This window comes from Lepidochelys olivacea (genome assembly GCF_965140295.1).
Source record: "Lepidochelys olivacea isolate rLepOli2 genome assembly, chromosome: 8".
NCBI classification, from domain to species: Eukaryota; Metazoa; Chordata; order Testudines; family Cheloniidae; genus Lepidochelys; species Lepidochelys olivacea.
In genome coordinates this window covers 76,822,587-76,847,238 of record NC_140418.1, presented here as the reverse complement: position 1 = coordinate 76,847,238, position 24,652 = coordinate 76,822,587, and the positions used below count along the sequence as shown (strand labels likewise).

Sequence of the window (24,652 nt, the reverse complement as noted above, 5' to 3'; positions counted from 1 at the left end):
GTGGAGGGTGGGGAGGATGACTGTGAAAACTTAACTTAAAGTTACATTAAAGTTAAGTACATGAATAAGTTTATACAGGATAGGGACCTATGTAGCTTTCAAACAGCACTTTTCCTCTTATAAACGCCAAGCTTGAGAATTTTTGTATTTAACCCAGACTGTAGAATTTCCTCCTAACTATAGATTTCTGAGGAGGACAAGCAGTATTCATTCTAGGACCATTAACGTGTTTAAAGGGCAATAGTTCACAAGCCCTCAGAGCTAGATACAGGTACTATATACCACTGGAGAGCTAGGAATCGCCCCCTTTCCAATCATGTTAAATCTTTTGTATTTAGCTCTGGTAGACTATGATATTGAACTATAAATCATGACAGAATGTGTTTAGAAAAGCTATTTTAGATTATAATTAGAGGTTTAAAATGTATCTTGGACTCATGATATGAAGCACAGGGTTTTCAAGCAGAGGCACAGATATCTGAAAAATAGCATCAATAAAAATTGAGAACTGTCCCATTCCTAAAAGAGTTTGCTCTAAGAAATTATTGTGTGGCACTAAACAAAACACAAAATGATGTAGAAAAAAGACTGGGGCCCCAACCCCACAAAGACTTACACACATGCTTAGCTTTCCGCTTCAGTGGGACTACTCACAGTGCATATAGTTAAGCATGTATGTAAGTCTTTGCAGGGTAAGCATCTGTGTTAGCATTCATTTGAGATGATTCACTTTATCTTTTGTAACTTAGCATCCTAAATACATGCCACTAAACTCTTTACACCAAACTATGCACACTTATATTTGTCTCCTGTGTATGTTACACATGATTTTCACATTCAAAACATATGATCCTTTTGCCTGATGGAGTGTAGAATAACATTTAATTAGGAAATAGCAGTTTGTACCAAAAAACGATAGCTAGCAGTGTTCAAAAAGATATCACAGCCAGTTAGTTTGAACCAAGTGTCAGGATTAGCTTTGCTTCATTATCCTCTTCGCATCTGAGAATTCTCAGTTCCTAATGACAACATATGTTTTTATATAATATATATAAATCACCCACTTGCCTGTGATATTTGCTGAGTAAAGCACGGAGTGGATGACTTAACTCTGCATGTTTTGGTCTTGTCAGCCTGAGGTTTTTTTACTTAATATTCATGCTGTTTTTACCATCTCCTCCTATCATTTTTTAAAATCTCTTTGACTTCTTCATCAAATTATTCACAGATTTACATCTTATAGAAGTTCATGCGACAAGTTGTTTTTTTTCCCTACTGAGCCAAACCATAAATAATTGCAATTGGCAGATCCAGTGAACTATTTATTGACAAATTTCGACATGGGGGTAAATCTGGTTCTGTTCAATATCTTCATCAATGATTTAGATAATGGCACAGAGAGTACACTTATTAAGTTTGTGGATGACACCAAGCTGGGAGGGGTTGAAAGTGCTTTGGAGGATAAGACTAAAATTCAAAATCATCTGGACAAACTGGAGAAATGATCTGAAGTAAATAGGATAAAATTCAATAAGGACAAATGCAAAGTACTCCACTTAGGAAGGAACAATCAGTTGCACATATACAGAATGAGAATGATTGCCTTGGAAGGAGTACTATGGAAAGGGATCTGGGAGGATCATAGTGAATTACAAGCTAACTGTGTGTGCAAAAAAAGCGAACATCATTCCAGGATGTGTTAGCAGGAGTGTTGTGAGCAAGACACAAGAAGTAATTCTTCCATTCTACGCTGCGCTGATTAGGCCTCAACTGAAGTATTGCGTCCAGTTCTGGATGCCACATTTCAGGGAAGATGTGGACAAATTGGAGAAAGTCCAGAGCAGAGCAACAAAAATTATTAAAGGTCTAGAAAACATAGCCTACAAGGAAGGATTGAAAAAAATGGATTTGGTTAGTCTGGAGAAGAGAAAACTAAGAGGGGACATGATAACAGTTTTCAAGTACATAAAAGATTGTTACAAGCAGGAGGAAGAAAAATTGTTCTCCTTAACCTCTGAGGATAGGACAAGAAGCAATGGGCTTAACTTGCAGCAAGGGCGGTTTAGGATGGACATTAGGAAAAAATTCCTGTCAGGGTAGTTACGCACTGGAATAACTTGCCGAGGGAGGTTGTTGAATCTCCATCACTGGAGATTTTTAAGAGCAGGTTAGACAAATACCTGTCAGGGATGGTCTAGATCAGTGGTTCTCAAAGCCGGTCCGCCGCTTGTTCAGGGAAAGCCCCTGGCGCGCCAGACCAGTTTGTTTACCTGCTGCATACGCAGGTTAAGAACCAGGAACTGAAACTAACCAAACAAAATTGAGGGTAAGAAAGCTATTTTCCATGTCCAAGTTGAGTTAAACGCAAAAAGCAAGAAAGGGTAAGGAAAAGAAAGAGATGGGCTCAAATGAAAAGCCTGGATCTCAATAAGAATGCATTAAAGTATATTTTCCTTTCTTGTACACGAGAAAATTGTTCCAAATATCTGCAGATAAAGTGTTAGGATTTAAACTGCAATTTTGTAGAGTCATAGTTGTAATGATCAAGCTCTTCTAAAGTGTCATGTGCAGCCTTCTGGACCTGCAGGGCTGCCATAGTCAACAAATATTTGTTTTGTGTTGAAAGTTACTAAGAGAAGGAAAATTCCCCTTTCTGAGCCTGGCGTGGTTAGAGGCTGCATTAGAAGTTGTCTTGGTAAATCTGACAAAGACACCAGTGTTAGCAAATGACAACAATGTGCTGGGATCTCCAGATGAAAAGCCTATTGAAGTGTTTTGGAGTAGTGGAGAGTAATCCTCATCCTTCACCAGGATTTACAGAGCAGTTGATGACTGTGGAAAACATCATGTTTAGAAAAATCACTGCCTATGCTACAGTATACCATACTTGTTTGTATTTCCTTTTCCTCTCATTACTCAGAACACTTCTTTGATCCTGGCTTTTGAATTGCTGCTCTATTTCAAACCTTCTCTTTCTCAGTACACTCCTTCAAAATGTCTTTATTTCTTATCTTTCTCACTGTCTTTCCACACAAGATCCTTAATTGTTGTCAATGTGGGTTTTCCTCTGGCCACAGCACAGAAACTACTCTCCTCTATGTAGCTAACTTCTTTCTTTCTTCTTTCATCCACCTTAACCTCAATGCAGCTTTCAGAGCTGTCAACTACTCTGCCTCTTAATAATAGGTACCACTTTTACTCAGTCTTTTGACAACTTCAGTGTCTTCTTTCTATTCCACTTCTTTATCTGTCTTGACTAATTTCAGAGTAGCAGCCACGTTAGTCTGTATTCGCAAAAAGAAAAGGAGTACTTGTGGCACCTTAGAGACTAACAAATTTATTTGAGCATAAGCTTTCGTGAGCGACAGCATCCGATGAAGTGAGCTGTAGCTCACAAAAGCTTATGCTCAAATAAATTTGTTACTCCTTTTCTTTTTGTCTTGACTAAGTAAGCTTCATGATCCTGAGGTAACTGTCTCAAAGATTATCATGATATTAATGGGAAAGAAGAGTGTCCTTTTATGGTTCATTCATCTCTCTCCTTCCCAAATTCAGACTGTAACCATGGCATCAGCACTGCTGAATTTCCTTTCAATTTTCTTTCCTTTCAATTGCCATCACCTCCCTAAAATATGGCTTATGTATACCACTGCCTCAGGTCTAAGTCTGCTGAAATCCTCATCCAGGCCTTCATCTCTTCCTGCCTTGCCTAGTCCAGCTTCTTTTTTTTTTATACCCTCAAGTATCAGTTCTCTAAACTCCATCAAGCTCTAAAGTGGATATCTGCAGATTTGCAGGGCTCTACACACAATCACACCACACTTGGCAAAAAAGCCAAGTTGTTGCAGCATCTGCACCTCTCTTCATCTGTCTTCTCCCTTGCTTATACATCTTTAATTTCTCTTTTCCTCTGTTATTTATCTATTTTAACTTTATAACTGTTATTTAACTCAAAGTGTTTTGCTGTGAAATAGTTTATATCAAAGATGATATACAGATAACATTGTATTGTATTATTATTAGAGAGAGGGCCAGACCCAAACACTGCACTTTGGGCCAAGCTCTATTGTATTGACAGGCTTTGTGTATTATTTTGAAAATATATCAGTACCTGCTGCTTCTCCTATCACTCTCCTCCCCACTCCCCCCGCCCACCCTACACACACATCTTTGAAGTAGAAATCCTCTTTCTGACATAATACTCAGTTGGGAGGATTCAAGTAATTATTTTTAAACCACTAAAGTGTAAAGAATATTTCTAAAAAGCCCCCTCCAAGATGCTGCATGGGAGTCACATTATTTGGAGGACAGTACACTTTAGGCGAGGGGTTGGCAACCTTTCAGAAGTGGTGTGCCGAGTCTTCATTTATTCACTCTAATTTAAGGTTTTGAGTGCCAGTAATAAATTTTAACATTTTTAGAAGGTTTCTTTCTAGAAGTCTATAATATATAACTAAACTATTGTTGTATGTAAAGTAAATAAGGTTTTTTAAATGTTTAAGAAGCTTCATTTAAAATTAAATTAAAATGCAGAGCCCCCCCGACCGGTGGCCAGGACCCGGGCAGTGTGAGTGCCACTGAAAATCAGCTCACGTGCCGCCTTTGGCACACGTGCCATAGGTTGCCTACCCCTGCTTTAGGCCCTAAGAAAAGCTCCTGGTATCCTTTTACCAAGACAGCAAAGCAAAGGTAACAAAGGAACAATTAAGCCAAAATTAAAGTTACTTCCATGTTTTTGATAGAGCTGGCACTTTTTACTGTTGAACCAGAGTGAGACTAATGCTTACTGAAGTGTGTAAACATAGACGGTTTGAAACCCAGCCACAGCCTTGATTCAGCAAAGCATTTAAGCATATGCTTACATGTATCCTATTCAACAAAGTGCTTAATTACGTGCTTAAGTCCCATTAACTTAAATGGGATTTAAGCATATACTTCACTGAAATGGGGCCCAAATCAGTATATTCCTCCACCTAAAGGGCAGTTTGAGTCATGGTACAATCCTAAGATCCTACTCATCTTGTAGATTAACCCCCCGACACACACACACACACACACACACACACATTCTCTCTCTCTCACTCTTTCTCTGTTATTAGTATGTAATTGCAACCTCTGACAAAGAGCTTTGATGGCCACAACACACTATTCTAACAAGAGTGTGATTTGAATACAGGAAGATGCATCTGGATGTGACGGTTTCTGTCAAAATGTCATTTAAAATGACAGATACTCTGGTTATTACCAGCAGGCTGGAACAGATGGCCAGGCAGGAAATATAGGACCCAGTTATTGAATATACTGTACCATTGTTTTTGGCTACTTTATGAGTCACAAACTGCATAAACAGTGCTTAATCTCTTTGAAGGGAATGTAACCTTTTGCCATGGTGCCCAATATATGCATCCTACAAAGGAAATCCAAAGCTTATCAGGGTTGGATGCAATATAGCTGTAATCATAACGGTCCCGGGATATTAGAGAAACAAGATGGGTGAGGTAATATCTTTATTTGGACCAACTTCTGTTCATGAGCGAAACAAGGCTGGGACAAGCGTGAAGTTGGTCCATTAAAAGATATTATCTCACCCACCTTGCCAGGGTTGGAGGCAGTTTTAAACACTGACTTAACTTTATCTGTTATATGGTTCCACTTGTCACTAAAGAGGAATTAAAAATTGATATAGACTATATCTATAAAAAGCACCGTCAAACTACAGATGCATAGAGGTGTCCTTACCAAGTACCATGTATGTTATAGAGTCATTTATATTTTTCAGGGCCTCTGCCCTTTAAAAGGGCAGAAAATGATGCTGTCTTGCTGCTACTGCTATCTTGTTTGCATTCACTTCGTCACAAACAGTCATCGAATATGGGAAACAACACAGAGTGGAGAAGGAAAAGGAAAATACACACCTCTCAAAAGCCCTGCATTAAGCAGGATGTTCCAAATTTGGGCTGTCTTTCTGTTCATACCTCACAGTTCACTTCCAAAGTGAATTAAGATAAACTGAATTAAGGCCACTTTAATTCTGAATAACAGTCCACACAGGGATTTAATGTGGTTTAATTAATCCACTTCAAATTCAGACCTTTAGGTCTTATCTATTCTTGAAATGCTACTGCCGCACAGCTCCACTGCTGCAGTTGCACTCCTGTAGTGCTTCAGTGTAGATACTACTAGTGCTGATGGGAGGGGTCTCCACCTCCCTGAGAGATGGTCAGTAGGTCAACGAAAGAATTCTTCCATTGACGTAGGGGCATGTCTACACTACAAACTTAAGTTGACCTATGTTAGGTCGACTTACAACCATCACAGTAATTGTGGTGCTCGTCCTCACCAGGAGTGCTTTACCCGACTTAAGAGGCTCTCAGCTTCACACACGGCTCCCCACTGGGAGCTGGCTCCCCACACACACACACACACACCCGCAATATCCCGTTCCCCTGGGCTCTCAGCTCCCCGCCAGAGCCGTGAAATTGACAAGAATGACAGCCAATGGCTGATGTAAATAACTTGCAGTGTCTACACGGACACTGCATCACCCTAAATACACCGACATAAGCCCTATGCCTCTCGTGGAGGTGGAGTTATTATGTTGGTGTCGTAAGGCACTTACATCGTCAGGAGCAAGGCTGTAGTGTGTACACTGACATAATTAGGTCGACGTAAGCTGCCTTACGTCAATCTAACTCTGTAGTGTAGACCAAGCCTAGTACTGTATACACTGGGGGGGGTTAGGGCAGCTTAACTGCGCCAATCAGGGGGGTGGATTTTTCACACCCCTGAGCTACGTAGTTAGGGTGGCTTAACTTTTACTGTAAACCAGGCCTTAGTTCAAATTAATTTTCTTGGATATCCTTCTGTAGACAAGCCTTACATTTCTCATTGCATTGCAACTAACAAAGCAGCAGCTGATCATCCTGGCCCCATGTGCCCAATATTGGCTGCTTCCATATTACCAGGGCTGCTCTGGTCTCTTCTTTTCCACATGACTGGAATTAAGGCACAGGATTAATATGCCTCGGCTTTGGAGTCTCAGAATTTCAAACTGTGCAAGTTAGCCAATTCAATGGTGAGAATCTGGACTATTTGATTTTAGTCTGTAATATTCAAGGCTCTGGGATTGTCATCATGCAAGCAGAGACTACATTGATCTTCCCAACCAACAGATGCTGGATAAAACTTTTCTGCTTGCCACAATCCTTAGATGAACTAATTAAGAATCCTTATGCAAGCTTGATGTTGTTCTAAAAGCTATTGGCAGAATTTCTTGTTTGCGTATATAGTGCCACAAGAGTTTGGCAGGTCCATCCACATGTGGATTCAGTTGTAAGCTGCTATATATCCAACAGAGGTCAGTGTTGCTCTAAAATATCCTTTCAAGATAGGTTTAAATCAGAATCTATGTAATATGCAATTTCAGGAATTACAAAAGGAGACACAGAAACTTTAGTAAGTGCAAGAAGCAATTGAATAGTATCAGACTTCCTGAATATACCAACTGGGAAAGCCCAAAGAATTGTAATTAAAGTATTTGTGAACCTATAGTGTTGAGGTGCCACATTTCAAGATGCTTCAGATCAGAGCCAGTGGCCCTAGTAGAAACATCAATGGTATTTTATAGATTACAGTTGTCAGAAGGGCTCCATGGGCCTCTCAGGATGATCAGATGATTTTATATTGCTTCAGCCAGACCATGCAGCTGTTGTCTTCTGTGTCAGAAAATGGGATGGGGAGAAGCAGAAACCAGGCCAGAAAAAACATGGCTACCAATAGCTTTGTCAGAGATGCATGTGGTGATCATAAGAAGAAGTTATCTAGCAGGCAAATTCTTCATTCAAGAGGATTGGCTCAGGGCTTGTCTATGGTGTGGGGGGAGTGCACATAAGGTAACACACAGTATGCAAGCCACACCAATAGCATGCAAATGAAACACCTGTTCCATCTTTTAATTTGCATCCTGTATATACAAAGTGGTGGCTTTACTGCCTGCCAAGCGTGTGGCGTTGTCAGACAGTATCTCAGCCTGCATCCTAGGATTTATTTTTTTTCCTTGTGAATTGTAGGATGCAAAGCAAAAGCCAGGCGGGTTCAAAAATTTTTTAAAAATCCCACTTTCTTTGCCCACGCTGCCTTTCTGGGTGGGCTAGCGCCCTTTTTTGAATTGCTGTTGTTGGCCATCATGGACCCAACAGTGCTCCACGCCACTTATGCTGGCAACTGCTAATAGGCAAAGGCTACTTGGGCTGTATTTCAGCACTCAAACTTTCAGCTTTGGTCTTCACCCATTGCACCACTCAGCAGATGATATGGCAACAAGCTCCTCCAGCATCAGGAGTATTAAATCAACATATTGTGTTTTGCACCATATTTGTCAGTAAAGGAAAAAGCCTTGATGATGGGTGGGAGGCTGAGGTGCAGAGACTTGCTCAGTAGTTTGAGCAGCTAGCAAGGCAATCCGTAGAAAATAGAAACAGATGGGTCAATGTTTTCAGGGATGCCTATTGTTCTTATTTTGTCACAGACAAGTATATGCTTTGCCTCTGCTTATTCTTGTTCACGGGACTTCTGGAGTATGGCTTGAAGTTAGCAGGAATGTTGGAAGGCTCAAAACAACTGGGCTCCCAGCTGCCACTGTTCTCTATGCCCAGAGGTTGGCTCTGTGAAGAGAATGGCCTCTGAGAGTATTGGGGGGCGGCGGGGGAAGAGTGTACAGCAGGAGTATTATCCAGGAATTAAAGAACATATTTGGTTCCCAGTTTACAGGACTGAAGTGCCTGCCCCCCTAATAGCAACATGCATTGAAACAGCATCTTGGCTTAGTATTGCATCCATGAGTTGCCTTTGCACCTCCCTGCCTTTTTTCATACTTTATTTGGCCATTGTGATGCTTTCCCTGGCATCTGCAACTCTGTCCTTGGCCACTGCCACAGTCTCTGGGGAGATCTCCCTATCTTATTCCTTCTTTGTCCTCAAATACTGCCTCCCTCTCTCCACTATTTTAGTTTTTCTTTGGGACTCTGCAGTGAGGTCTGAAAACATTTAATCCTGAGTTTTCCATTTTCACGCCCTGAGATTGGCCAGCCACTTAGTTGTTGATAGAAGCACTGTCTTTGAGGTGTAGCCATTGCAGGTGCCGTGGCTGTGGGAATATGAAAAATACACATTTGCTTATTTTGCACATATATACACACATCTGTGAGATTCTTCCCAGTCTTGGTGGAACCTCAAAGCTGGTAAGTGGTCTGTGTTTCAGGAGGTACTGGGTGCACTGTGATTTTTGTCTGTTGTGCTTTGGAGACTGGGGTGGTAGTGGTGGGAATTATGTTCCTGGTCTGGCTCTGCAGTTTTGTTGTGCCTTGGTAGTGCTTATACGGTGTCAGAAGAGTTAATGAGGGGCATCTGGGGGTGAGATGGATAGTAATCCACTCTACATCCCTTTTTAGACTGTCCTGACTTTCAGTGACATTATACTGAGGTGGGAGACAAGGAGGCAGAGAATGGCTTTATTCAAAAAGGTGAAGGGCAGACCAGCGAGATACACTGTGAAGTAATTCACAAAGATGTTCCCCCCCAGAAGCACTGCAGGAGTGGACGGGAGTTGCAAGCTATACTGGAAGAAATGACCATACTGCTATCCCCCATCATGTCCAGACAAAAATTAGCAATTTCTTAGTCTAAAGTAAATCCATGTATTCATGTCTGAATATCGGTAAAATCATAACAGAATTTCAGAAGCCTTCACAATCCATCACTAACGTTGAGCACTCAGAAGCTGACCTTTCTCAAGGTTATTGTTATCTCTACAGCTAATGTGACCAGTGTACATAAGTTTGCATCTGTTGATTCTGACATAGGAGTCTGCTTCTCTCCAATACTATTTCTAAAATAGGCATTTGTCTTTTTTATTCATCAGGAGGTATGCAAGAGTCTTTACCAGCACCACATCTCAAAAGCTTCAATTTTCTTCTTTTCACCAGCATTAACTTCCCAGGATTCATACCCAGAAATCACTACAGAAAAATTAGGCTGTTCACCAATCACACCTTCATACATTTCAAGATGCCATAGTTTTCCCACACTTTCTTAAGAGAGGCCACTGCTGAGCATGCCATCCCTAGTCATCTTCTGATTTCTTTGGAATAACCTCCTTGGTTGGATACACTGTATATGAGCCCAGATAATTAAATTATTTTCTGCCTCTATATCTTGTCCATTGATCGTAATGTCCACTTGCATCCTGTTTTTGTTTTGCATCAATGTACATGCATTTTGTTTTCACTGCATTCAGTAATAGTCCATTGTAGGAGGTTGGGGTCGTCCCTCCCTGACCATCTGGGAGAGAGGCCCCATCCCCTCGCTATGCTGCCTCTGTAGTGGTCAAATTCAGGGGGAATTAGCTCTGGCAGCTCAAGCCCTTCAGCAGGGCAGAGAACGAAACAGGTAGGTAGACCTAACCCACAGTTGGGGCAGAGCAGCAAAAGAGTCTCAGAGCCCCAGGCCCTCAGGCAGGGCGGGGCCCCAACTGGTTAGGAAGCTCTGGCCTGCAATCAGGGCAGAGCAGCAAAAAGAGTCTAGGGGCCCGGGCCCTGGCCCTCAGGCAGGACAGGGCACCAAACAGTTAGGGCTTTGGTGCTGTAATGGCTCAAGGTCCAGCAAGTGGGAGATGTTCTTCTCCTCCAGCAGCTCTGGCTCAACTGAGCTTAAGGGCCCGCCCTTTATAATTCCAGTTCCTGTCCCACCCTTCTGTTTCCACCCATCAGGGGGTGGGTGAGGGAGGCCACGCCCCCTCGCTACATCCATATTCCTCACTGTTTTAGAGCCTCCCACATTCATTGCATTGCAACAGTGGTTGTAAAAAAGAGCATCATGTCATCAGACTTAGATTTTCCTTTTTCTCCCCTGCAGACATGGAGAAAGTGTAGAGAAAAATAGATAGGTTCTGCAATAATTGTCAGTTCTTTTCCTGTAATAATGCGTGTTATAGGCATTTATACCTGAGCAGGGAGCAATAGTTTTTGTATCTTTATGATCATACAATGTCCATATGTGTATGTGAAGGGGCGAGTTAGTCTGCTGCAGGGCTTCCCAGAGGGCTACAGAGAGATCATCACCTGGGGAAGGGCAGGTGCTTGCTCCGGAGAGGTAGGGAGAGCTCCTGATGGGCTGCCAGGATTTACAGGCTCGAGGCCCTGGGAAGAGGGCAAAGGAGCTGAAGCCAGAGACAGGAGCAGAAGGAACTGAGGCTGTGGGAAAGTGGTTGAAGGAATAGAGACAGTGAGCTGGAAGGAGAGGCAGCAGGATGCTGCTGTTTACAGCGTTCCTGGGCCAAGGCTCAAAGTAGTTGGTGGGCCTGGGCGGGCCCCCACTCCCCACTAGCTGCTGAAAGAGCAACCCAGCTGTGGACTGCCAAGCTGCAGCGAGGAGTATCTGGACTCTTGTTGGAGCAGTCCCGGAAGTGGGGAAAACCGGATGGTGACACGGCCAGAGGCCTGTGCCACAAAGCAGATGCCGAGGGACAGGATAGGGGCTGCGGCTGCATCATGTACTGGCTGCCATTTAGAGATGGTGAATGGTGGTTGAGAAGGGGTTTCACTGGGCAGGAGAGATGAGGAGAGGGGAAAGGAAAATAGGTAGATGGGCATGTGTCCTTTGTTGTGTGGGCCTGAAAATGGTTGATGGTCAGGTTTTTAGCATGTGACAGAGGCCAGTTGCCTGGGCAGGGGAGCTGCCACCTTGGAAATGTGTATTGGGGACAGAACAGACAGTGTGGGCCGTAGGAGGGAGGGAGGTGGGGGCTGGAGACTCAGGATCTTATGCCTAAAATGGCTGCATCATCTGGAACAGAAGCTAGCATGGCAGGTACCGCGTTGTCTTTCAACCTGGCTGGCATCTGGGTCCTGAGTCCCAAAGAGAACCCAGTTCTCATGGGACAGCTCCTTATTGGCCTTTTCATCATCCAGTCATTCTTGCTGGTTGTCCTTGGGGCAAGAGGGAGGAGTGGACAGCAGCAACCACAACCTTTCTGGGTTGGATGGTGTGTAGTTGTGCAAAATCCTGTCCAGTTCCTCACAAAATGAACAGGTCACATGTCTACTGCTGGATTTTTTTTTTCCTTTCATCCCCAGTTTAAATGTAGGTCCTCCTGATTTCTTGCTCTTTAACCAGCACTAGTCGGCATCCCAAACATGGACCTCTGCTTTGCAATGTCTACAAACAGATCTTTATTCCTGTGGCTTCCACGTGAACTTTCTACACTGATACTTCACTCCAGATGGTGATGAGATCCAAGGTCTCTGCACAGGTCTAAATGGTGAAGCCCGTTGTGAGCCTTCTGGACTAGTACTTCCTCAATGCTAAAACACTCCAATCCAGAAGGAAATGGGTAAAATCTGGCCCTGCACCAGCTTTTAAACAGGGAAGGTGACATTGTGGTAGGGGAGGGCACAAAGGTAAACAGATGGGTCAGTAATCCAGTTTAAACTCACCACATAGACTAGCCCTCAAATTGCAGATAGTTGCTGCCAAAGGAATGGTCAGCCAAGATATTATTGTTCCTGCAACTCTGCACAGTTAATAAGGGTATGGGGAGCCACATATTGATCTCTCTGGCACTGTGGAGAAAGCTCAGTTAGCAACAGTTTGCAATAGGTTCAGAGAACCAGAAACCTGAGCAGTGGATGGCTTTTCTCTAAAACAGAGGTTCTCAAACTGTGGTCTGCGAGCTCCATTCAGGTGGTTTGCGGATAGTTCCCTCTAAGGTGCGCGCCTGGGCAGCCGCACACAAGAGAATGAAGGGCCACCCACCTAATTAGTGAAGCCGCACAGGCATGGCTCCACTAATTAGGTACCTGGACTCTGGAGAAGACACACATGTAAGGTGAGGTGGTGGCCTTGGGGGGAAGTGGGAGTAGGTGGGAGAGGGCAATGGGGTGAGAAGAGGGGGTGGGGGGAATTTGGGACACGCAGGACTGCGGCGGCCAGCGAAAAAGGCGACTTTCCCCAGCTCCAGGGCTGTGGCTGCCAGGGAGAGACAGCCCTCCTTACCAGCCTCAGTTCTGTGGCTGCTGTGGTGAGGCAGATACCCCCCTCCTTCCCAGCCCCAGCTCGGGGGCTGCTGCAGCAGGAGAGAGAGGGAGAGACCCCCTGCTCCTTCCCCACCGCAGGGGGGGAGAGAGGGCGCATCCATCGCATTAGAAAGGTAAGACTACTGATATTTAAAATATGAGTTGTGTGCTTTTATTTGTAGAACAAAAACAGTTTATTATTATTAAAAAAAAAATTATATAGCACTTTTATCCAAAGTGCTTTACAACAGTTAGCTAATGGTACAAACAACATTTGGAAAGATCGTGAAGTGGTCCGCCAAGACCCTCAGCAATTTTCAAGTGGTCAACGAAAAAAAAAGTGTGAGAATCACTGCTCTAACGCATATTGGGACACTTATGTATGTCATAGCTCCTGTCTTTTTTTATGTCCCCAGTGTTCTCAAAAATGTGAAACTGAAGGGATCAGGGTAGATGTTTGTCTCACATTGGTCATACAGAGTATAGTATTTGAAATTTATATTGCTTACCAGAATTTGGGCAGATTTGTAACTACTTTCATAGTGTCCAAACACCAATCTAGAAAAGCTTTGTCTGATGGCATGGCTTATGAGAAAGTGAACTCTGAAACACTTTGGATTGTCATATGGTAGCCAGCTATCTCCAACGCATAGTATATAGTGTGGAGAACTTTTATCGAGGCAGTGCTGCACCAGGAAGGTTGGGAGAAATTCATTTCTCATATAACACCATTGCAACATGAAGTTATATGAACACAATGAATATGGCCTGTTAAATGTAAAACTACAGGTGCACAAATGAAGACATGTTGATTCTTTCAGTGGGTGGCTAACAAATTATTCCCTCTGGACACCTTTAATCTTCATCCGTTTGACTTTTCCAGGGTGTAATTGATGCACTGAGTGGTCCCCCTATGCTATTCCTTCTGTTAAGTCAGTAACAGAACAGATAACTGCTAAACCTAGCAGATTGACCTCTATCAGTTGTTAATGTGGCTGTTATGCAACTTCTGAGGTATCAGATTCAGTTTTATGACTTAATCTGATAAATTTCCTTTAATTTTTAGCACAACAGAATGTTTGTCAGAACTATTCCTAGTTTTGTAATTTAATAGGATATTAACTCATCTTCTTTTGGCTCTAATCCTGTTGCTGCCAATGAGACAATGTGGCAGATCCTGGATATAGTTCAAGCTTTAAAATTTAGCAGAATTAAAAAAATTATAGGATAAGAAGATATTTTATTTATTTTGTTTACAGCAGGGAAAATAGTTCTATTTCATCTGAATGGATTAAATCATATATCAGGAAAGTACAGACACAGCAGAGGTTTTATCTTTCTGATGGAAATCAAGGTACAATCAGCAAAGGAGATAGCAATGTCATGAGCCAAAAGGCAATTGCTTTTTAAAGAAGAAATTTGCCAGCCTGCTATCTAGTGCTTACTAGGCATTAAGAGGAGTTCTGAATTCAGTAACTGCAGACAATTCCATTCAGTCTTCTTTGTTGACCTGGCAATAATCACTTAAATGAATTCAGAGTAATGATAATCAAAGTCCATCCCCTACAGGTTAAAGGGATACTGTGGATTTAAAACAACAGTAACTTTGTAAACTAAGTTACTAATAACATTTTAGATTATTAAAAATAATATTTTTTTTTAAATTTACATTTAATTGCTTATGTTTGTTTACATTTTGTATTTCTCTCAGCTTGGACAATGAAGTCAGTTTCACTTTTGTTTTGAGTCTGTTTTATTTTCAGGCTCTAAGTGCTGTAATGTTTGGGTTGCAAGGGAGTGTGTATTTTTATAAATAACTCTTTTAGTTGGAACTAAAAACAAAATTCTCTTTTTAGGATTTGCATGTGCTCATTTTCACAAAATCTAGAGTTTGTGCCATTTCATTTATGCCGTTCTCTCGAGCTCTGAACAGAAAAGGAAAGTTTGGTGCCTTTCTGGAAAAAAAGTATTTCTGAAAGTAGATCCACTTTCCTGGAAGCCAACCTGATCGTTGGATAAATGGCTTTTTATAGTGGAATGGGTATAAAGAGTAATTCTGTATTGTAAATTGGGTTTCAAATGAATCTCTGTTAGAAAGCTGCTAAGAATGAAAGCTGGGCATAAAAATTCTGCCAATAGATTGAGCTGTCTGTCTGAGTCACTAGAAGGGGGCCGGAGCATTCTTGTCCCAGATTATAAGAGCCAGATGCAGAAATCTAAGTAGGAATGAAAAAAATAATTTCAGTCTTTAATGGACAGAGGCAGAAGGGAGGTTGCTCTTTGCATCATGTTTGAAAGGAAAGTTTATACTGCCAGCTATAGAAAGAGGAAGTGAAGAGGGAAATTCAAATAAATGTGTATATATAAAGAATTGTTCATATTAGTGAACCTTTTAATTTTATTCTAGGGTTCCCATTGGAATTTGAATTGGCATGGAAGAGCTATCCACACAGACAGAGAGATCATATTACTGTGACTCAGAAAGCATTTGTTTCTGCATGGACACAAAGGAAAATCCTTGCTGCAGTAGCCCATAGGATTGCTACCACCAGCTTTGATTTTGATGGGTCACTTATGCTTGCAGGAAATGTAAAGATGTCAAATGTACTTTGAGTACAACTCCATTGTAACTCTCCAGAATGGCAATATTGTTATTATTTCTAATGCACAAATGTGCCAGGTGCTTCATAAGAAATACATATGAATAAATCAATGCATCATACTACATCATCACATCTTTGTGATGTAAAGATATTTTGCCCACAGAACACAGCAAGAAAGATAGCAATCCTAAGCATTAGAAAAAAGAAAATGAGTACTTGTGGCACCTTAGAGACTAACCAATTTATTTGAGCATGAGCTTTCGTGAGCTACAGCTCACTTCATCGATGAAGTGAGCTGTAGCTCACGAAAGCTCATGCTCAAATAAATTGGTTAGTCTCTAAGGTGCCACAAGTACTCATTTTCTTTTTGCGAATACAAACTAACACGGCTGTTACTCTGAAACCAAGCATTAGAAAAGTTACCCATGGCAAATTATTTTGTCATCTGCAAGGAATATATTATAGGAGATAATCCTACACTAGCCCCTGCAGAGGGGAGTTGGACTGGATCAGGAGTTGTCTTGATATGGACCACATTTAATAGCGATATTATCTTTTGGACCACCTTCCCTCCCATTAATAAACACACAATATTCCTGTGGCAACATTCCTTTACCTGGAATAGGAATACTGGGTAAAACATGTATTTTTAAACTTCTTTAATGCAGTTTAGCAGCTGGAAATGAAAAGCCAGCTGTCTACGGACTATCAGCAAGTGCTTTGCAGAACACCAGCAAATCTAAAATCACCATTTGGGAACCTCTAGACTAGATGACCTAATGGGTCCCGTCCACCTGTAACTTCTCCGACTATATGAGAGTCCAAAGGCCAGGTCCTAGGAAGGCCACGGCCTCCAGTTCAGCCACGCACGGGTGAAGGCAGTGGTGTTTCACCGCCGTGGCTATCACATACCTGGACTCTGTGACCACATGCGAACTTAAAGCTGTTTCTCACATCGCCCGTTGTCTCCCTCGGCGCTGGATCTTGCTCTCAAGCTCTTGCGAGCAGTCGCTGTCTCTGGTGCTAGGTGTTTGTAGGGTGCCCAGCCAGCACCCTGGGGCCTTTACCCTGACTGGGGGCTTTGGGTGCTAGCCTAATAGCGATCCCCACTGCGGATGCACGGGCGGCAGAGGCGCGGGCAGGGACAGGCTGATGAGCCCAGCCCGGCTGCGGCAGAGGAGCCCAAGGGCGGGCTTGCTCCGCCGGGCACTCGGGCGCCCACCCTGCCCAGGGAGCCCAGGCGAGGACAGCCGCCTCCCTCCCAGGCTGAGCCGGGTCCCCGGGGGGGGGCGCTTATCTCGCCGGCCAGGCCCGGGCGCCGCGGGAGGCCTCCAGCTCTCACAAAAGGCGGGGCGGGGCGGGCGAGGCTCTGCGCCTTTGTCTCCGGGCCCCCCCCGGGCAGCGGTTCCGCCAGTCGGGCCCCCATTGGCGGAGGGGCGGTAACGTGACCAGCGAGGCGGGCGGAGCCTGAGGTGCCGGTTGGAGCCGGTCCCTCGCGGGGCGAGCGTGCGGCAGGGAGGCTGAGCGCCCGGCGGGCTGGGCCCTGGGGGACGCGGAGCGGCCAGGTAAGCGCGGGGCGGTGGGCGCGGCAAACGCCTGGCTGCCCCCGACGTGCGGCCGGGGCGGCGGCGGCGTGAGGCTGGGGGAGCCGAGCGGCACCGGGGCGGCTCGCCCGCCGGGAGCACCGGGGTGAGCTGCCCGCCCGGTGCCGGAGGCTGGGGAGCGGCCTGCCCCCGCCCGCTGCGTGTGGTGCTGGGTGTCCCCGGGCATCTCCCATCGGAGGTGGGCTCCCGGGATCGGCCTCCTGCGTGTGCGGGGCGGGGGCACGCGAGTTGCGGCCAGTGTCTCTGGCCGGCCCTGGGTATGTTGCTGTGCCCCGCGGGGGGGGGGCAGTGGATCTGGCCACCTGCCGCTGTTGGCTGCCCCCCTCAAACGGGAGATCATCCTTCGGCGAGCAAAGAACCGTAGCGTGTGTGCACAGCCTGTTCCGCCTGTGAACCTTGCCTGCAGGTGCGTGGGGTGGCTGGGGCCCAACCCAAAGCTTTAGTCTGCTTTACATAACTCAGCTTTCTTCGCCTCTGGCCTCTGGTGACCCAGTGGCCCACAGGTTACCTCAGGGCTTGGTTTCTGCTCTCCCCGAAATACCGATGAGCAAACCCCAAATCCAGGTGTGAACTTAGGGTCTGATCCTCAAAAGAGAGGGGCCCAAAGTCCGGTTCTGAACATCCGATCAGTAGGAAAAGATCAGATCTGAAATAAGCAGCTCAGGCTTGTATTTTGAATGAATACCTCTGGGCTTCCTCCCGCGAAACAGTTCAACATAAAACAAAGAAACTTGGCTTCTTGCGCTTGCTGCTTTCCTGTCTAAAGTCAAACACCGCTTCTCTTTTTATATTCCAAGCCATGGTGTTGAAATATCAAAATGCAATGGTGGAATGAAACTTGGTAGGTGGTGCCTCTATCCTCTAGAGCAGGGGTGGCCAACCTGTGGCTCCAGAGCCACATGCGGCTCTTCAGAAGTTAATATGCGGCTCCTTGAATAGGCACCGACTCCGGGGCTGGAGCTACAGGTGCCAACTTTCTAATGTGCCGGGGGTGCTCACTGCTCAACCCCTGGCTCTGCCACAGGCCCTGCCCCCTCCACCCCTTCCCACCCCCTCCTCTGAGCCTGCCATGCCCTCGCTGCTCCCCCTCTCCCCCAGAGCCTCCTGCATGCCACAAAACAGCTGATCAGGAGGGAGGGGGAGGTGCTGATTGGCAGGGCTGCCAGTGGGAGGGAGCACTGGGGAGCGGGGGAGCTGATGGGTCGGGGGGGTTGCTAACATATTACTGTGGCTCTTTGGCAATGTACACTGGTAAATTCTGGCTCCGTCTCAGGCTGGCCACCCCTGTTCTAGAGCAAAGCTGATCCAGTCTCCTGAACAGAAATGGGGAACTTGAGTTCTACAATAAAATTAAAAAGTCAATTACACTACAGTGATAAAACTGTCAAAATTGACTGCCCTATAGCTTAACCTACTTTTAAAACAGTGTCATTTAAACTGTCCTGATTATGGAAACTGTTTCTGAAATGAGAGCAGAAATTTTAATTTCTAGATGACTCTGTAGCAGGGGTTCTCAAACTGGGGGTCGGAACCCCTCGTGGGGTCACGAACTGTCAGCCTCAACCCCAAACCCCACTTTTCCTCCAGCATTTATAATGGTCTTAAATATATAAAAATGTGTTTTTAATTTATAAGGGTGGGGGGGGGTCCCACTCAGAAGCTTGCTATGTGAAAGAGGTCACCAATACAAAAGTTTGAGAACCACCGCTCTATAGCAACAACTGAGGACACTGAGTCCTTTACACTCTCGTGTGTGAGAGTACATATCCTGCTATGCCTCTGCCTTGCTTCTCTGTCCTTTCCTACTGAACTGGTAGGGTAAGGATCCTGCTTTCTGATGGCAGGATTCTTGCATATTTTAATATCCTGCCTGATGTGCACACCCTCAAAGCAAACACAGCTGCTATGTCTGATTGTAAGTATAATGGCCTTGTATGTTTATTTAAATCTTTCAGAAAAAGATAAAGGGGGGGGGGGAATAAAAGTAAAGTGCAAATTCACCATATCCTCCAGTATTTAAGTACAAGCCTCAGGATATAAGTTGAAAGATGATCATGATTATTATGTGCACTGAGTATGTGTGTTAGTGTCAAGGTTCCTCCCCCACTCTGAACTCTAGGGTACAGATGTGGGGACCTGCATGAAAAACCTCCTAAGCTTATCTTTACCAGCTTAGGTCAAAACTTCCCCAAGGTACAAAATATTACACCCGTTATCCTTGGACTGGCCGCTACCACCACCAAACTAATACTGGTTACTGGAGAAGAGCTGTTTGGACGCGTCCTTCCCCCCAAAATACTTCCCAAAACCTTGCACCCCACTTCCTGGACAAGGTTTGGTAAAAAGCCTCACCAATTTGCCTAGGTGACTACAGACCCTTGGATCTTAAGAACAATGAACAATCCTCCCAACACTTGCACCCCCCCTTTCCTGGGAAATGTTGGATAAAAAGCCTCACCAATTTGCATAGGTGACCACAGACCCAAACCCTTGGATCTGAGAACAATGAAAAAGCATTCAGTGTTTTACAAGAAGACTTTTAATAAAAATAGAAGTAAATAGAAATAAAGAAATCCCCCCTGTAAAATCAGGATGGTAGATATCTTACAGGGTAATTAGATTCAAAAACATAGAGAACCCCTCTAGGCAAAACCTTAAGTTACAAAAAAATACACAGACAGAAATAGTTATTCTATTCAGCACAATTCTTTTCTCAGCCATTTAAAGAAATCATAATCTAACACATACCTAGCTAGATTACTTACTAAAAGTTCTAAGGCTCCATTCCTGGTCTATCCCTGGCAAAGACCAGCATACAGACAGACACAGACCCTTTGTTTCTCTCCCTCCTCCCAGCTTTTGAAAGTATCTTGTCTCCTCATTGGTCATTTTGGTCAGGTGCCAGTGAGGTTACCTTTAGCTTCTTAACCCTTTACAGGTGAGAGGAGCTTTCCCCTGGCCAGGAGGGATTTCAAAGGGGTTTACCCTTCCCTTTATATTTATGACAGTTAGGAAGAAATGTTTATGCACCATATATAATCTTGCCCAGCTGGTTATATGAGTTATGGGTGGAGCTTTGTCCCCCCCTCCCCCTTTATTTAAAATGTTAGATACTAGTTGCTGCCAGAGGCATGGTACTAGTTTAAATAGTGGTTCTTATATGTGATTTGTGGCAAATCGGAACTATCGATCATATGTACAGTATAGCTTGCAAAGCAGTTTGGATGGCATTCTATTGTACCTAGGTATTAAATTCTTGGTACAATCCATAATTTGTTGGTATGTAGAATAACCTAATTTTACTGTATCTACTTTTGTTAATTTTGCCTGAAAAACAGTTTCAAAGATGCCTGTGACAACATGCTTTTTTGCTCATCGGTACAAAAATGAAGTATACACTGACATCATTGAAGTCCTAGTTTGAACAGATTTATCCTAATGAAACAAGAACACACTGTAAAAACCAAATGCTTTTAATGGTAACTTTAACAGAATAGTTGCTATGATAATGTGTTAAAATCTATTACAAAACTGCATTCTGGCTTCTCTGATGCCATTTTAGTCTATATCCATGCACAACCTTATTTATTATAATATCCTTTCTATTAAACCATTAGGGCATATCCCTTAGGCCCTGTTGAGATGTGAAAAGATTTTTTTTTTTTTTTTTTTGTAACTATCTTCCAGAAGTTAAACTGGAAGGCTGACATCTTTATCAGTTCTTCTCTCCCATCTTCTAACCCCGCCTATCTTATCCAACCTACAAACTCTTTTCTTCATTGGTAGAGAGGATTCAGTAACATTAGATAATGGAAGTAGTACCAACAGATCCTTCTCCCGCAAAGGCCAAGGGAAGAGGAGTTGATCTAAGTTTTTCTGTCACTTTCCCTTTCTTCCAGGAAGTCAAAATCCTCATGAGGAGGAAGACAATTTAATTTTTCCTGTTGCATTTCCTTCATAGTTGTACTCTGGAGTAGATGAAACATGCTGAGTAACTTCTGGGTAATTTTCAGCGACACTAAATAATCATCCCTCAGAATTGGGAATAGGATACTGCAAGATAGATTCTATAGAGTGAGCTGCTATAGTGGGAGCACAAAGTATAACATTTTTGGTGGGTTCCTGGCACTTCTCCTGTTCCTCCAGTACATGACCAGACCAGCCAAGTGTCACTCCTCTCAGTGATAGTGCTGGAGAGAGACCCTCCCCCCATAAAATACTTTATAATGCATGGAAAGGTCATGCATTGGGCTTGGAGTCAGGAGACCATGAGTTCTAGGCTCTCCTCTTTCAAAGAGCACTGTTAATATTTCTGCAGTTCACAACCTTTATTATTGAGCGAGGCCTTATACCCTACTTAGGAACAGAACGCAGATCTCTATTATGACAGACCCAAGTCTTATCCCCTTAGATCAGTGGTCTTCTACCTTTTTATACCCAAGATCACTTTTATTTAATTTAAGGGCAACCCAGGATCTACCCCACCCCTTCCCCGAGGCCCCGCCCCTTCCCCAAAGACCTGACCTGCTCACTCCAACCCCCCATCTCTCCGTTGCTCACTCTCCCCCACCCTCACTCACTTTCACGGGTGGCCTAGGGGGTTGGGGTTTGGGAGGGTGTGCGGGCTCTGGGCTGGTGCCGAGGGGTTTGCAGTGTGGGAGCGGGCTCTGGGCTGAGCTTGGGGCAGGGGTGCAGGAGGGAGTGAGGGGTGCAAGCTCTGGGAGGGAGTTTGGGTATAGGAGAGGGCTCTGGGCTGGGGGTTGAGGTGCAAGAGCGTTGTGGGGTGTGGGCTCTGGGAGGGGGGGCAGGAGGAGGTGTGGGGTGCTGCCTCTGGGAGGGGGTTGGGGCGTGGCCTCCTGCTGGGCAGCACTTCCCTCCAGCGGCTACCAGTCTGTGGTGTAGTGTGGCTGCCGCTAAGGCAGCTCCCTGCCTATCCTGGCCCCACGCCACCTCCGGAAGGGAGTGTCATTGCAACCTGGTGCATAGAGTCAGAGCAATGCTCATTCAGATTTGGCCCATCTTCCCCGCTATCATAAGTGGTGCTATAACCTGAGTGGTGCAGCAGCCTCGTGTGCCAGGTTGCAATGCCCGGCAGAGGAACCCAGCCCCGTGGGACAGGAGCTGCTGCTTCAGGGTGAACTCATTCTGTAGACCCCCTGACCCGCCACGGGCCTCCTGTCCCCCAGGAGCAGGACCAGATACCCCCCCACACACACATGGATAAATGGAAATAACAATTCATAAAAAATTATACAAAAAAATCCCAGAGGCTGTACCCATAAGAAAGTCCCTGTTCTTCTGCACAAGCACCTTTCCCTGATCGAGGTTGAGGCATGCTACCAGTGCAATGTGTGGATAGCTTGCCCTGCTGCTGCTCTGTAGAACAGAGGTCTTACATGTCAAGCAGACAATTTACATCAGCATTAAATCATATAATCTCTTAAATTTATGGCAATATGCAAATTAGGTAATTAAATATCTTACATCTTCATGAGTGACATTTTATTTACCAAACTTGACAAATATGCATGATCAGAAAACAAAAACAAACAAAGAAATCCACAAAACATTGGCAATTATATTTTTGAGGCTTGTGAACATTATTGTAAATTACTACAATTGGATAATGTACTAGATTTCCCCCTCTGGTGGTCTAGATTTAAATCCTAATTGAGTCAAAAGTGAATACTAATGCAATATTAAAGTTTCATAATATTGAGATTTTTCCCACAAAAAAACCTTTTGATTTAAGGTTCCCATACTCAGAAAATTATAGCTGTGGATGTTACTAGCAAAATATTGTGTTTGAAAGAAGACCAGGCAGTCCGTGCTTCTCAGTTTATCAAGAGTTAACCTTGAAAATAGTTTATGAACAAGCTAGCACCATACCTAATCTCTTTGCAGAATTCACTCTGGTAAATGCAATCTTAATTTAAGCAGAATCATACTGTGGGAAAATAATCTTAAATGGAATATTTTCCATCATTGAATAACTATGAACTCAACTTTTAATCTTAGCAGTTTAATTTTAAAATTTTGAAAATTGTTATACAATCTGGACTGAATTTTCATTATTTTATGTGAATCCATAGAAGTGTATTATTGCTCCATTTCTGAATGTGTGATATTACAAGGCCCTAATTCTGAACTCGTATACATGGAAGCAAGTCCTACATATTTCAGTGCAAATTTCTGAGGGCATAATTCACTCTAAGACTGGAGAGGTTAAAGGAGGTCATGCTGTCAAGGGAAGACTCTTAAGAACCAGAGCACAAACCCCAAATTGGTGGTGAGTTCTATACTTAGTTTTCACCAATCAATTATCAACTGTAAACTCCTCAGACACTGTAACAGTCTTAACATGGAATCATGGACAGTCTCCTTGGGTACTCCCATGTGTCTTGCCTATCTTTGTGATAGATGATCCCTCACACCGTGTATGACAGCAATATTCAGATTACTCCCAGTCCTAAAGTACCAATCACCCCAGGTCAATTGCACTTTAGATCTCACACCAAAGACAACACTTGTAGCCAATCCTGTAACATTATCTGTAGCTTTATTCTACAGGAAAAGAAAAATGAGAGTTGTTTACAAGGCTAAAGCTGGCAAACCCATATAGCAGGGGTGGGCAAACTACGGCCCGTGGGCCGCATCTGGCCCGCCAGCTGTTTTATCTGGCCCTCGAGCTTCCGTTGGGGAGTGAGGTCTAGGGCTTGCGTGGGCGGCGCCTTCAGACAGGTCAGCACACAGCAGAGCTGCCTGACTGCTCCTCCACGTAGGGGCTGGAGGGGGGACATGCCACTGCTTCCGGGAGCCACTTGAGGTAAGCACTGCCCAGAGCCTGATCCTCCTCCCGCCCTCGGAACCCCTCGGTCCCAGCCCGGAGCACCCTCCTACACCCCAAATCCTTCATCCCCAGCCCCACACCAGAGCCTGCACCCCCAGCTGGAGCCGTCCCCCTGCCCCATGCACCCCCTGCCTGGAGCCCCCTCCCGCACCCTGAACTTCTCATTTCTAGCCCCACCTCGGAGCCCAAACCTCCAGCCAGAGCCCTCACCCCCTCCCACACCCCCAGCCCAATTTCATGACGTTCCTAGCCCGCCATACAATTTCTATACCCAGATGTGGCCCTCGGGCCAAAAAGTTTGCCCATCCCTGCCATATATACACAAATGAGTTCCAATCTTAAGTTTCAAAAAGTAACAGAAGTGTCTATAATAAGCAAGCTCTATATGTCCTTGAGGCCTAACCCAAACTAAGTACTAGGGATCTTTTGTTTATATGTAGTAATCCTTACCTCCTCCTTCCCCCCCCCCCCCCCAAGAGTCCAAGCAGCATAAAGTTACAGTTCATCCTTTTTAGGGGGGTTTTA

The 24,652-nt window shown here is 44.4% G+C and overlaps 2 protein-coding genes across 3 annotated transcripts in view; one reads left to right on the top strand and one right to left on the bottom strand.

Annotated features, from left to right (window-relative positions):
- The window catches only part of KYAT3 (kynurenine aminotransferase 3), a 57,157-nt gene extending 40,120 nt beyond the window's left edge, over window positions 1-17,037 (bottom strand). The window contains exon 1 of the mRNA XM_084637106.1: window positions 16,586-17,037. Within this exon, the coding sequence (XP_084493232.1) occupies window positions 16,586-16,604 (19 nt within the window). The 5' untranslated portion in view covers window positions 16,605-17,037. The remainder of the gene's footprint in view (window positions 1-16,585) is intronic.
- A 107-nt stretch (window positions 17,038-17,144) lies between these two features.
- LRRC8B (leucine rich repeat containing 8 VRAC subunit B) overlaps window positions 17,145-24,652 on the top strand; it is a 44,859-nt gene continuing 37,351 nt past the window's right edge. For both annotated transcript variants that reach the window (XM_084637465.1, XM_084637464.1), the window contains exon 1: window positions 17,145-17,238. The gene's annotated coding sequence lies outside the window, so the exon portion shown is untranslated. The remainder of the gene's footprint in view (window positions 17,239-24,652) is intronic.